The sequence below is a fragment of the Excalfactoria chinensis genome, chromosome 1 (genome assembly GCF_039878825.1).
Source record: "Excalfactoria chinensis isolate bCotChi1 chromosome 1, bCotChi1.hap2, whole genome shotgun sequence".
NCBI lineage: Eukaryota > Metazoa > Chordata > Aves > Galliformes > Phasianidae > Excalfactoria > Excalfactoria chinensis.
Genome location: NC_092825.1, coordinates 5936216 through 5951285, shown reverse-complemented (window position 1 = coordinate 5951285; position 15070 = coordinate 5936216). Strand labels below are relative to the sequence as shown.

At 42.4% G+C, this 15070-nt stretch overlaps 1 protein-coding gene across 1 annotated transcript in view; it reads right to left on the bottom strand.

Annotated features, from left to right (window-relative positions):
• CAMK1D (calcium/calmodulin dependent protein kinase ID) overlaps positions 1–15070 on the bottom strand; it is a 213770-nt gene that overhangs the window by 18111 nt on the left and 180589 nt on the right. Inside the window, exons 6-8 of the mRNA XM_072328983.1 lie at positions 13534–13609; positions 5310–5422; positions 2937–3015 (exon numbers count right to left, since the gene is read on the bottom strand). Coding sequence (XP_072185084.1) covers positions 2937–3015; positions 5310–5422; positions 13534–13609 — 268 coding nt within the window. The remainder of the gene's footprint in view (positions 1–2936; positions 3016–5309; positions 5423–13533; positions 13610–15070) is intronic.

Below are 15070 nucleotides of genomic sequence, written 5' to 3'. Positions count from 1 at the left end.
AAACCCTCCAAAAACCACTGCAACTATCTCCAGAGAGAGCCGTAACAGCAACATTTCTGTTACAGGAAGGTTTCCAGAGCAAGGGGAAATAACACATTGATTCAACTGCTCAAGAACACGATGGGGAAGAGAAAGGCAGACCTGAAGACAGCTCTATGGATATCTTCATGCATTGCTTTTGCTGCAAAACCCTCCTTAAAACACTGGCATGTACTGCCATTGCCATCTGCTGTGGTCTGCAGATCACACAGGGCAGAGGTGGATTTCGGGTAGTATGGGGATAGCACAGTGAGTATTTTAAGCTTCTCCACTTATACACTGCCATTTGTACCTTGAAGGATGGTGCAGGGGAGGCAGCCCTGCAAAAGAACCACTGCCTTGCAAAGTGAGACTGGCAGAGAAAGACCCCCGCCACAGAGATGGAAGAAATCCCTTTCTGGGATTGGTTTTTCAAAGGAAGATTGGATTCTGTAGGAATACCAAACACAGTGGAGCAGTCTGTGAGTTTCCATCGGCTGCTGATCAAAACATGCCAAAAAGAAAGAAAGAAAGAAGGAAAGAAGGAAAGAAAGAAGGAAAGAAAGAAAGAAAGAAAGAAAGAAAGAAAGAAAGAAAGAAAGAAAGAAAGAAAGAAAGAAAGAAAGAAAGAAAGAAAGAGAGAGAGAGAAAGAAAAGAAAGAAAGAAAGAAAGAAAGAAAGAAAGAAAGAAAGAAAGAAAGAAAGAAAGAAAGAAAGAAAGAAAGAAAGAAAGAAAGAAAGAAAGAAAGAAAGACGAAAATACTTCTAATCGTTTTGAATCATTCAGTTCCTTTAGGAGGGCCCAGAAGCTGTGTGTGTTACAAGTGCCACGTTTCTTTGTTACACTCCAGCAACCAACACAGATGAAGCAGGGCCAACAGCTGGATGCTCACACTTTGTGTATTTTGGATCTAGGGCTTTGGAAAATCTGCATCTCAGTTATACAAATGGTCACCTCATTCTCTGCTGGGAGTTGCATTCCCATTGTTTATTCTGTATTTCTAATACTGGCTTTTGTAACTTGTTTAATTTCCTGAGGTTCAGGTTAGTATCATTTGGGATTATATATTTTTTTCATCTTGTAGGATCTGGATTTCACTTGTCAAGTTTTGTTTCTGTCACACAGACAGAACTTATTGATGGGAAACACAATTACTGATGGGCCACTGGATGAAGGGCAGACCCAGGTGTTGACTTCTCCCCATCTCCTATTCTCACTGATGCCAGACACTGACCCAGCTAATATCCACCTGTAAAAAGTTCTTCACTGTCATAGAGAAGCTGAAAAAGAACCTTGGTGGCTTTGGGTTTTGCTTTTTTTTGATGACGATTTATATTTCCTCCCTCCCATCCCAAACTTCTCCTACAACTTTTTAATTGCCTCAATCTTATCTTCAGCCTAATCTGATATCACAGCGACCAACAGCCAGATATCAGTACCTCACTCCTACCATGGAGAAATCAGTGCCTACTTTTATGATCATAACTTACTACTGCTTCTACTGCTTCACAAGTGCCAAATTATTCATTAATGATATGGGTAATTCATCAGGGTATTGGTAAAAAAAACAACAAACTACAACATAAGTAAGCAAGCCAGAATGGTATTTTTCCCTCTGTAAAAACCTTTTGAAGCATTTACCATCTATGTAGTCCCAGGAATGGGGGCAGCAGTGAAATGAGGCCAACCATCGAGTGTCAGAGAGGAGCATGAACACAGGAAGCTGAAACTACTCTGAAAAACACCAGTAGCATCTCTGCCTGTGCTTTTGCTAGCATGCTTTATACCCTCAGCTCCACTACTTGAGGCTGATCACTGGGTGCAGATTGCATCACCAGGATGGTTTTAAGATCCATCAAGCTATTGAGCTAGCCATAGTGACTCAGTGGCTTTTCTTAGGGGGGGCTAAGGACACTCGGGACAAAATTCTTTTCCCTGAGAAATGCACAACTTTAAGCTCTTATTCAGCCAGCACTCCAGCAAATGCGAAAGGAAACAGTATTTGTGGTAATCGTGATGACAAAAAAGCACAGTCTAATGTGCACCTGGGGTGAAAACATCCTGTAATTGACTCCTTTCTCTTGCAGCTGTTGTAACAATCAACAATAATATCTTGACTCATATAAAATAACCCCAACACAGAAGACTTGTGTCTAAAAGCCCATTTCTGGGTGCAGCTGGTAGTGCAGGGTAGCATAAAGCTACTCAGAGTTGATCAAAGGACATGAGCCATCCCTGTTTCAGCCACATAATCCTTAGGTATCGTTGGTCATGTCATCCATGTGCAAAGTTATCACCTCATGTAAAGCACTTCGTGGAGGGCTAAATTACAAACACAGGCAGCCCAAGTCCTGCAGTCACTGCAGAGAAGCTGCAGTGCCAATTGCTGGAGCCAGTGCAGTGTCAGTTTATCCCACTTTATAGTTTCCTGCCTCTCCCATTCAACAAGAGAGGGCAAACAGCATGAAAAACCAGGCCCTTACTGTAAGCACAAAGTGAAGATGCAGGCTATCATCTGTGAAGCACAGGAGAGGATTTCCTACTTCCTGAGGTGCTCTTAAGTGCTCTGATATCACCTTGGCAATGACCAAATGAGCAGGCTGATGCCCATCCATACACCTGCAGAATTTGATCTTTTGCCTATTAGATGTGTTTCCTGGGTAAGGTAATTTCGGTGCATCCCATTGCTGCACTCTGGTCAACGTAACACATTTTCACTAAACCCTTACACAGATACTGAACGGGTTGCTGTAAGAGATTAAAGTCCATCATGTTTTTCCAGGAAAATCTGGAAAATAAAGGCAGGGGTTATTTAGTGGAGACCAGTAAGACACATGGCATAAAAATGTTTCCACCTATGAGCATTAAATGATATCTTCTGTACAGAGTGTTTCACACAGCGGTGACTGTTGCTTACCAAGGATGTCGTGCTGCTTGCTCACAGGTGTATCTTTTATTAGGGTCCTTCTCCATCAAATTCCGAATGAAGTCTTTAGCTATAAAGAAAAAAAAAAATAATAAAGAAAGAATAATTCAAAGCAATAGGTTTGATGCTCAGTTCTTCAGGTTGGTCAGATTCCTCATAGCTACGGAACACATTGCTCAGATTATGCAAAGACTGTGCCTGAGCCAGAAAATGAAACAGTGTCAGGGTCTGCTGTGATAGGACAAGGAGAAATGGTTTCAAACTAAAAAAGGGGAGATTTAGACTGGATAAAAGGAAGAAGTTTTTTATGATAAGAGAGGGGAGGCACTGGCATGGGTTGCCCAGAAGAGTGGTGGATGTCCCATCCCTAAAAACTCTCAAAGTTAGGCTGGATTGGGCACTGCACACCCAATCCAGCTGTAGAATGACCCCTATTCATTGCAAGGGAGTTGGACTTTAATGATTGATATCTAAAAATGTTAATCTTTAAAGGTCTCTTCCAACTCAAAAGTTTCTATGATTCTATGATATTCTTCACAGCTGGTGGGAAGCCACCATTTACTTTTATGAGTTGTCCTTGGTAAAACTGTCATTTAGATCAAGCAGCTCCTTCCCAGATATCTTTTGGGAACTAGCATGGCCTGTTTCCTTTAAGCAGGATGCTTGCAGCTGCCTTGCTCTGAAGGCAAAAGTAGACTTAACATATGAACCAGGCCACCAAGTGCTACCAGAGTCAGAAAATAGCCCTAGCTCTTTTGTCAATTAGTAATAAAGATGTAAACAAAATGACTCAGGACCAATCCAAGCTATTTAATGTTGCTTTGAAGCAATGTGGATAATTTGGAGTGAGCAGAGTTCAAGATGGCTAGCTCTGTGTTCCCTAGTCAGCCAAGCACTTGAGTGGTCTGAATATGGCCATATCTGTTGAAGATGGTGGTAAGTTGAAAGAGAAAGATAAGAAGAAGGTCAGCACTGCAGCAAGAGGAGACTTTCATTGCTCATTCCAAGCAACCATGCATGTGGGCAGTGGTGAGGATATATGATGTATTCAAAAACAAGTTACTGAGGAAAAGGGAGTCTCCTGGGCAAGAAGCAGTTTGTTTATAATTGGTGCTAGAGGACATCATAGCATGGCGTGCATTCAGCAATTTCAGGAGAGAACAGCTGAAGGGGCCCAGCAAAACCAAATATGGCAGGAAAATCTTTGTGCTTCTTTAGGTGATGGGACTTTCTCCCTGGAAATGCAAAGGGGTCTGCCAGCAGACCTCCATATTTTCTCAGAAAACTATTATGGGTTTAAAAAAAAAACACTCATCACATATATTTTAAGCAATCCCACACAGTGATATCTAGACCACAGATGTTAGCAGCATGTAACGTTGTTTTATGAGGAGATAGCAGGATATATAATTAAACTTAAAATGTTTCTTTTTATGTCTTAAGCAGCGCCACAAAGAAATCAGAACCATGTATTTCTAGAGATATCTTCATAGGGTAAAATTTTCCTAAACTTTATTTCTCTTGCTCTGTGAAATGGCAGGCATTTCCAGGTTGGTCAGAGCAAGGAAACTGAGCTTGTGTGACCTCCTGAAGGCCACAGCCCAACAGTGGCTCCCACAGGGTGCAATGCTGGCCATGCCTCTGCAGGTCCAGGCAGTGGGTTAAATGTCTTCCCACTGGGTGAGGAACTGGGTGAGCACAGAGGCAGCTATCTGGGATCAACCACATGGATAGCAGACCCAGTGAGCAAATCTGATTATCATCCTCATTTAGAAGCTATTGATTTCACAGAACTGCAGAATGGCCCTGGTTGGAAGGGGCCTCAAGGATCATGAAGCTCCAACCCCCCCACCACAAGCAGGGCCAGCAACCTCCACATTTAATACCAGACCAGGCTTCCCAGGGCCCCACCAACCTGGCACTGAATGCCTCCAGGGACGGAGGGGATTTCTTGTGTTTCTTTCTGCTGTATGCACTTCATTCTCACTTTGGACCCATAGTGCAGTTTTAGAGCCAAAATAGTTTTTCTATTATTAGTGACACACAAATATCTGCATTTTATTTGGATTTTATAGAGATATTGGAGTACTTTGTCTCCTTGAGACAGTTTTCTGCTATCTTCACTTTTTGTCCCAGACACATTGAATGTGTTCTGGATGAAATGGTACTTCTTAATTTTCTCTCCTGAAAAAATAACATTCTGTAATTACTTAGCTTAAAAAATCCCACACACATTCCCAGTGACTTTCAGATTAAAGAAGGTCCACACACAACAGAGGGTGTACTCTCACACATGATGGAAGATATCTACAACAGGCACTGCTGTGTGCATGCCTTGTTACGGTAAATAAATGAGCTTCTTACCAGACTCAGAGATGTCATCCCAATATGGAGAGTCGAACTCATACTCTGCCTTGAGGATCTGCTCAAAGAGTTTGGAGTCATTTTCATCGTAGAAAGGAGGATACCCACAGAGCCTAATGGAGAAGAAGACAAGTGACACTTAGACCCATCTTTGCCAAGAAGGTGAGAAAGAAGAGGGAGGAGAAACTTGTTTGAGACTTGCCCCATTAGGTTTTCAAGCAAGCAAGTACTACCTTAAGAGCACTGTTCAAGAACATATTAAAAAACACAAACACTTCTGAAGATCAGCACAAATAGGAATTCTTCAAGGAAACCTGGCGCAACTGATGCTACACTGACTCATACAGATATCCTGGCTCCTCTCTGTATGCTTGTGTGTGTGTAGGCAGAATAATAATTGCATGATATAGCCATGAACCCTTCCATCCTCTCCTCTACTTGTGGTAAAGGGAGCTCTCATGGGATGTAAAAGCAGCAGCGTCTATATGGGCTGAATACTGACCTGCTGCTGCACCAGCAGAATCGCTCTTTTTCTCATTACTGCAAGTAATCTTGCTGGCCACATCAAACTGCCTACCTTGACTAAGGTTAGCAGCAGTCCTGGCCTTAGTACTTAGAAAACCAAGCCTCAAGACAAGTAGGACACAGAATGTTATTTGTGTACTTCGAATAAAAAGAATTCAGGAAGCACCCCACTTGTGCTGCAGGAGGCAGGACATTCACTCTGTCAAAGCATGGCTCCTCCAGCCCTGCAAATGCTGGGCATGGGAATGGCACCTCCAGCACTGCACTGAGGAAATACAGCCTCAAAGCTTGTGTTTCAGAGACTCCAGTCTGGGTGATGCTGTATGCTATAGCTTGTTTCTGTCCAAGCAGACACGTCTCCAAGAACATACCTTCTTCAGTTTTAACACCAGTTCTGTAGCATCAGATTTACTCCAGAGGCTGGTCCAAAGTTGTGGTAAACCCATCCTGCTTACTGTTACACAGAGCTTTCTAGTTCTATCTGCACAGAGATGTCTCACTTTCTTGTCTTATCTCTGTTTAGAGTAAAAATTATTTTTTTTCTTCCCTGATAGTGAAATTATCTTTTTTACTACAATTCCCTTAAACCCTGAGTCAGTACACCTCAACAAAGTATTTATCTGGAGAGAGTCAGCTGTTATAAACAGACCAAAGATCTGGCTGAAACATTACACTGCAGCAAAAACAGAGCGAGGGGGGAAAACTGTAAGAAATGAAATACTCAAGTTATTTATAACCCAAAGCCAGCCAGCTGCCCTGGAGGTCATTTGACCCAACTCAACACTTGAGGGTGAAAAGAGCAATGTTTTGTTAGCTCCAAAGAGTCAGTGTGCTTGATAAATAATTTAAATGGGGAGTGAGATGCTGATCTGCGTCAGATCCATATTGATCTGGAAGAATTCTACTGAAATCCGCAGCATTGTAATGAATCCACTGTGGTTTGACTGAATCAGGCATCTCTCTCTTTATCTTTCAAAGCAGATGAGACAGTTCTCATTTGTTTCCCACTGGATGACTGCCACTATCAGAAGCAAGTAAGATGACCTCATGCCAGACAAGAAATTACATTTGAAGTAGCGCCACAGACCTACTTGATGGGCATGTCCTTGTGGATGGGAATTGATGCAGCAATTCCCATAACATGCATAGATGCCTATAATATACTGGAAATGACGTACAAAAGGGCCATTGGAAATGGTATATTTAAACAAAAGCCCCTAAAGCTGCTATCCACATGGATAAAAGATTAAAAAGGGGCAGAAGTGTTCAGGGTGGAGAACAACTCCTCCAAAGGTGCTCAGAGCTGGCCCTGTGCTCCTCATCCCTGAGGAGTCCGTAGGCTCTGTACAAGAAGCCTGACAGCCCTTCATTAACTTCTTGCCTTCCTCAGCACTTTCCTTAGAAGAAAATCAAACTGCTCTGATACAAGCATCTGAAGGTGAGCAGACAGCGCTGTGCATGCCGAGGTGCTGTCAGGCTGCTCCAGAGAGAGAAATAACTCTCTTAAAATGTGCACTGTGCTAATTACCTTGGCAAAGGTACAAGAGCACAAGTTAGGGCTGCTATGATTTATGTATGTGCTTGTGGCAGCAAAACATAGGAGCAAAGTGCTGAGCGGCACAGAGCTGGAGGCTGCAGCACTGCCTGGGGCAGAGCTAAGCCGTACATGTCCTAGCAAGAGCTCCAGCCCTCTCAGAGCCTTCCACTTTCACTAAACACTTCCAGCTCTTCCAAGCCCTTCCATAAGTCTGGTCTGTGAATCTACATGTTTGATTATCTATCCCTGGGATGTCCCCACAGGTTTCAGGAGGGGTCTTCCAGAAGGTGCTGAGTCCCTTATCTCTGGTCCTATGATTACCCTTTGTGTTTCACTCCTAGTCTTCCATCTCTTCAGTGATGAATGAAGAGCTTGAGAAGGGTTAGTTAGTATTCCTAATTGTGGACAGGGACATCCCTGCCTGAGAGAAGGCTGAGCACAGAGAAGGGTCCTGGCTCTGGTGAGGACAATGAGGGGACAGATATTGCACAAAGAAGGACCCAGTGATTTTCCTCCAGGAGAGGAACCACTGAGGACATGGAAGAAGGAAGCAAGCTACGTAGGACTGAGGAGATGGCAAGCAAGAGGAAAACAGGTGGGCGTTCTGCCAGAGGTATGGATTGGGAGCCAAAATATAGAATGTGTTGATGTCCTTTTCTTTGACACCAGGGTTTGGGAAGGCACAGAGGTTTTAGCATAACTTAGAGCCAGCTCGGGCTTTGCAGCAAAGGATGGGAAAGCCCCAGTAAATTAGCTTAACGCACATTTATGTCTGGAGGAAGTTTTGCTGGACTTCCAACTACTGGGCCACCTTCCAAAGCTTATAATAAGTTTTGTTTAATTCTGACAGAATCAAAATCCCACCAAGTTCATTTCCATCTGCTGGGACATTTCTGTGTGGAAAATAAAAATGACCTCACTACCAGAGGTTCTGCTGCATTTCTTTGGATATGCAGAGATACAAAAATAACCCCTCTTGTCTCCAATGTGAAAGAAATCTGCATTGTCCTGGGGGAGTTTCAGTCAGCCTTTAGTTGTCATTATTTTCTTGTAGATTCACCAAATAAAAGATTTTTTTTTTTAAATAATTATTTAGCAATTATATCACATCAGCAACAGATTTAACCTCCTATTCCCAGACTTGTCTTACAAAGGAATGGGATGTAAGGAAGAAAACCACAAGTGGATGCACAAAAGAAAGATATTGCCAAAAGTCATCTCGAGAAGCCATAGTAGAGCACAGTAAGAATGCCAGATGCCTTCTCAACAAGTAGAGCAAGCACATCCATGCACGCTCCCACTGCATATTGTGGATGATACTGAAGGCTAAATAACCCATTTGTGAGGTCAGCGTACAATCTGCAACACAAGAAGCATGGGGTTAGTTTTACAAGCAATTTTTTAGTGAGATCAGAGCAAAGAACTCAGTAAGTGCTCAGAGATCTGAGATATATGGTTCTGAAAGTCACCCAAGTGCTGCTTTTATGGTTAAACAAGAGTATATCTTATTTTGAGGATAAATCTCCATGCCGGCCGATGCTACTGCCCTCATGAAGCTGTGGACAAGGACATATTACCACAGGGAGTAAAAAGTAAACTAAGAAGCAAGCAGTGAAGAGAAATCATTTCAGGCTGTTTTCCTAGTCTTTGAATGTGGTATCCTGAGCAATCCAACATACCCATGTTAATGTCTTCCCTCCACTCATTCTCTTTTCAGTAATTTATCACTCAGTTTCCCAATGAGACTCATGTTTGATGATGAGAGACCGAGATCTCTGACAGTCTTCTCAATGCATGACTGCAGGTCAGCAGTAAAAACTTTTTCTGAAATACCATGCTGTGTGCTGACCATGGCTAATTCTCTTATTCAAACAGCTCACACATGGTTGTATGCACATCTGCTTGAAAATCAAAAGCAACTCAGCACCAAAATAAATAAATAAATAAATAAATAAATAGATAAAAATGTCCAGGCAAGAGTATGACTCAAGATTTATCTCCACACACCCTTGCTTTATAAACAATATTAGGCAACTGGTAATTCCTTTGTCCTACCTATGAACAAAGTCAGAAGAAAATCCAAACCAAAATGCCGAAGCAATGGGATATGTTGAGTATGAATAGGTCATCACAGAATCATAGAATCACAAGGTTGGAAAGGACCTACAAGATCATCCAGTCCAACCATCCTCCCATTACCATTACTACCACAAGCCACTAAACCATCTCTTGTAGCTCCTCATCCAGATGCCTCTTGTACACTGCCAGGGATGGCGACTCTACCACCTCCCTGGGCAGCCAATCCAGTGCCTGACCACTCTCTGAGAGAAAAAGTTTTTCCTTATGTCTGATCTAAACCTCCTCTGGTACAAAAACCTCTTCTGGTAGCAGCTGAGGCAAAGCATTCTGTGGCCCCATGCTCTTTTCCAGCTTTGGAACATGTTTTTCTACTATTTCTTTGCACCAGCTAACTTAATCTGTATCAGGCATGCACACAATCATCTTAGCTTCCCAGGCTTTATAACCTTTCACGTGATTCATGCAGGTCCAAAATCCAGCTACTGGGAGCCCAGGGAGGTCTCCCACTCTTCTCATCTTTTATGTTTTGAAGCTGAACAAATACCAAAACTATCTTGCGATATGTAAAAACCTGAACTCAACAAGGAGGTTATTTCAAACTGAGAAATATTGCAATAATGGAATAACAGGAAATTTCAAGCTGCTAAAATTAGTTCCTGTGAATAATGACTTTTCATGCCAAACAGGTCTTGATAAAAACTCTGCTGGTTCAGCCTCTACAATCTGGATGCCATTAATGAGAAGTATTAGAAACTGGCACTGAAACAAAGGTATTGTTTCCTAAGACATCCTTCACCTTGCCTACTACAGAAACAAATAGCTGTCAAAAGTGTCAGTGCCCCAGGAACTGTTTGTTCTTCCAGTGTCGTAAACTGAAGGCTTTCATATGAGTCTGGGCTTGTGTCTGGAGGCACTCAAGCCACTTCTGATAATAAGAGCTCAAAACATCCTTAATATATGCTTGGCTTCTGTGTTGGATTCCCCTGTGTTCCCATCTTCTTACATGACAACAGTCTGTTCAGAGAGGCTGTGAGAGACGTGGGAGAGGTGTGGAGACAATAAAAGGGTGATGTGCTTGGATTGCCTTATGCATAAATACATCTCCACCTGGTTTGGTGGTGCGGCACTAATCTAGATATTAAACCTGTGCCCATCACTGTGGTGTCAGACACTCAAGAAGTGGTACTTCCTTCCTAATTAGGGAAGAACCTCTCTTTTTCTCTATCTTCAGTGCTCCCCTGAAATTCACTTTCCAACAAAGGCACATCTATTGCTTCTGGCTGTTCCTAGAAGAAAAGGGGAGATCCAGTTCAAGATTAGGACACATAAGTGTGGGCTGTGTTTCTAAGCTCCCATTACAGTCACGAGAGATGATGTAAATGAAGAATAACCCAAAGGCACTATTAAAGCAAATGAAATTCTTCCATGAAGGTGGAGGGCTGGGGATGGGGAAGGGAGTGATTCAGTGCCCTAAGCACAAGCATCTGGTGCTATCCCACGTGGTCCACTGTATCCTGCTTGGCCTCCATCTGCCACTCCAGAAGAAAGGTCTCAGCAGCATGATACATCTGTGAAATCCATGTGTCTGTCCTGGAGCCACCCCACTGTGGCTCTAAATGCAGATTTTAGGTAACTGAACATCACATTCTGATGAAGTGACTGCATCAACACAGGCTTCAGATGTCCACATACGGAGTTCAGTGTCATAGGAGAAGCTCTGGGACAACCATAACACTGAAGCACAGGAAACACCTGTGTCTGACTACCAGTACAGTGCAGGGCTGTGGGGATTGTATCAGTGGCAGTGGCAGCTTGAGTCCAGGTGGGACTTGGTGGATGGCTCAGATATCACTAAGCATCTACGTGAGGGTAGCTGATGGGTCCTGGAGTGCTGCTGATTCTATCAGGAGCTGGAAGAAGCAGCCTGCATGCAAAAACATTCCAGGAGGCAGTTTGATCTCAGACCTAATCCCACCCAAGCAGTATGAGTTACAGCCTGTGAACACATTACCACACTCCTACGGCAACACATCATTGCCGTTAATTTTGACTGTATACAATACAAATCAGGACCTTATTACATGAAGCACTGAAACCCTGCAAAGGTTTCCTTGTCCTGCAAACAGGAATTCATAGGAATTCATTCTTACTGAGATGATTTAAGCCTTCAGGGCTGAGAATTCCTTGTAAAGCAAATGCAAAATTGTCTGAAAAGCCCAGAATGTGTTGATTTTGAAAGCAGAGCAAGAAATGACTGAGGTGGACCTGATAGAAAGAGCAGCCTCACATGATTTATGGAAAAGGTTTAAACCTTTCCCTTATTGAAGATGTTTTCTTTAGCAGGATACAATGTTGCACTGTGCTGTCTCATTCCTCAGCAAAACACATTAGAAGCAGCAAATGAAATCACATCAAATCTGCCAGTAGCAAAAACCTTTGGTGCATGAACCATAGTTGAATGGAACTGAAAAGTTGGAGGAAAGAAAAGATAAATTTATGTCCATGTAGCCAGCTTGCCTATCCTGCAGGCTGTCAGGTGGGCACATATTTTCATAGTGAATATTTGATGTTAAACTGAACCTGGGCAGTAGTCAGGCCTGGAAGTGAGAAAGAGTAGAGTACTGCCTAGTGTCTTCCACCTGCATCCTCCTCTCTCTACATTTTAAAGCTGGTGCTCAGCAAAGAACAATGAAAGCAAAAGGAACAACAATATCTGTCCACTAAAGGGTAACGAGGACCAAAAGTACCAAGAAAATATCTAGGTCTCCCGTTTTCAGATTTGCTTGTGCTAGATAGCCAGTTTGGGTCAACACACTCCACCTTCATCTAAAAGAACATTAGGAAGTGATGTACAAAGCAGTCTTTGAGGTATTTTGGTATGTTTGGCCCCTTCCTTGCCGCTGTCTGGCTGCTTCCTTGCCCCTGCTGGGTTTTGACAAAAAAAAAAGTCAGTGTCAGCACTGTTGATTTTTGCTTTGTTATACAAACATTTTTTGAACCCATCTGCTGATGGTTGCTCCAGGTTAAATCCATCCCCCTGCAAAGTTTTGTACTCAAGTAATGTTCAAATATTCGTGTAGAATGGCAAAGCCATCTATAAGGCTGATGCTTGTAGGCAGAGCTCTTAAATAGAAAAACATACAAGGAAATAAACAAAATGTTCTCATACTATTTTATGTATAAAAGCTATTTTGAGTTATATACAGTTTATGTTCAAGACTAAATGAAAATGTAAAGAATGAAGGTTGCACAGAGTGGGTAACAGAGCAAAGAGGGGCGTCCTGGCACAATTGGACCTACTACATCAAAAAGTTATTCATGTTGACAGGCCAAGAAATGTTTGTATAAGGAAAAAGGGAACAAAACAGGAATGCTTTAATGCTGCATCCTCATTGGAATCTTTTTTCCCTTCAGTTTTGTGTAACTCTGACAGTGGTAAAAAAAAATTAAATGTAAAAATAAAAAGATAAGAAAGGAAAGCATTGGCAGTTCTGGCACGAACAGGACAGGAATGGAATAAGCTCGTCTTCTCCTATGGGGCCCAAAGGTTGGAGATGCTGGAGGTGTTAAAGAAAATGATCCACCATTTTCAGAAGAAATCTCATTTTATATTAAGCTTTGATGAAAATAATTCACTGTACTATGTGAAAAGCTCTTGTTCCCTTGACTGCCTCCTCAAGGAGAGAAGTGCCATGGGTACTTCACTGATGTCCCTTCCAATCCAAGCCATTCTATGATTCTGTGATATCTCAGGATACACCTATAGGCATGATGCTGTGCCCTTTGCAAACTTGTGCAGAGAAGGGAATAGCTTCACTAATATCATGACCTGAAGAAGCCCATACTACTGTACAACATGTAATTCAGTCAGCAGCAGGGATTTTCACTTTTTGAAGGGTTCTCGTTCATTTACTATTGTTTCTGCCTTATGTAACTGGGAGGTATCCAAAGCTCATTTTATCCTGGCTCACCAGCATCAGAGATGAATTTTCTTGGACCAAACAAAGAGGGTGAATATATGGTGGAAGAATATACTGCAGGTTCTTTTAGCTGCCTGCGATTGAAAACCCAGTGGATACTCACAGGATATATGCGATGACCCCGATGGACCAGCAGTCCACGGCTTTGCTGTAGGGTTTCTGGGCCAGCACTTCAGGAGCTGAAATCAAAAAGCCAAACAATCACAGGTTACAAGACCGACCATCCAAATGTTGCTAAGCAGGAGTTGATGGTGCTCCCTGAAAGAAGCAGGACTTCTGAAGGGGAACAAATTCCCTATTTTCTGCCACCAAAGAAAGAAATGAAAAACAAAGATGGAAAAACACATAAAAATTTAAGTGCATCAAGTCCATCAGCTGCCTCCCAGAGGAAGTTTAGGACATTTGGGGCTGAGCTCTGGAGCAGTGCTGAAATGCTCTTTCACCCTGGCAGCTCCAGTGTCTCACTCTGCCAAACAAGGGACTTCAAGAAACAACTTATAAAGTATGAAGTGTCAGGGAAGTGATAAGCTTGGTCTGCAGGAGAGGAAGGAGAGCTGTCACTGTGCTACCACCTGCTGACTAATGAAGCCTCCTGGGTGTAAGGGGATCATTTGTCCTCCTGCCTCTTAGAGTAAGAAACATAAAGCAGCAGGAATTGGACACAGAGAAACAGAGCCCTCTCTTTTTCTGTATTGCTTTCCACTACCATAGCTTGAACTTTGCTAGAAGTGACAGCATGGCCATTTACTGCAACTCTTTGCAAATCTGCTTTCCTTTCTTAGACCACTGAGAGCTGAAAAGGTGTTTTTTGATTGTTATTGTGTTCCTATGCTTTCAGTTGAAAATGCACAAAGCCAGTTTTTAAAAGCCCACGACTCTAATCTTTCCAATGTAAAGAAGCTTTAGCATGTTCAAAGCATTTCCAAAGCAAAACGTCCACAGTAATGCAGCAAATCACCATTTGTGGCATTCCTAAAGCAGACTCACCACGCGGGGTCTTCAAAAGCACATTATTCCCTCTGAATACTCTAGAGTTCAAATGCTCAAGAAAACCCCAAAACCAAACAAAACAAAAACCCTAAAGCAGCAGAGGCTAAATCCCAGCAAATATAATTCTTTGGTATTACACCTTGCTGTGCTAGGAATCTTAACAGCCACAAATTGGTTATTTATAGAACAAAGAAGAAAACTTTGAAGAACACATTAAAACTCAAGCCTCACACTTATTTGCTGTATAATCTTTTGGGGTACTGGTAGGAGTTCTAAGAGCAGTCTTCCCAAGCTAGACAAATCAGTAACACTAAGGTCAAAAGTGACAGCAAGCAATGAAGCAGCAGGCATTAATGAGAAACTGAAAAGTCTTTCTGGTGCTTGGAGCATGTATTTCTGGGCATGGGAGCTTAAAGAAGAGACCAACAGGTCTCTTAAAGAAGAGATCCAACTGACGTGCACAAAGCAGATGAGAGAAAGCATTCAGGTTGCATTTCCAAAAGTAGCGGAAAGGTAGAATGGGTCAAGTTAATGGGTAGACATTGCAGAAAGGAAAATAAAATTCCAAGGGAACATAAGATATAGGTGGTAGGGGGATTATGAAGGCTTTTGAGGATGGGTTTGCTTTAATCTGAAGCACAGTCTCACCC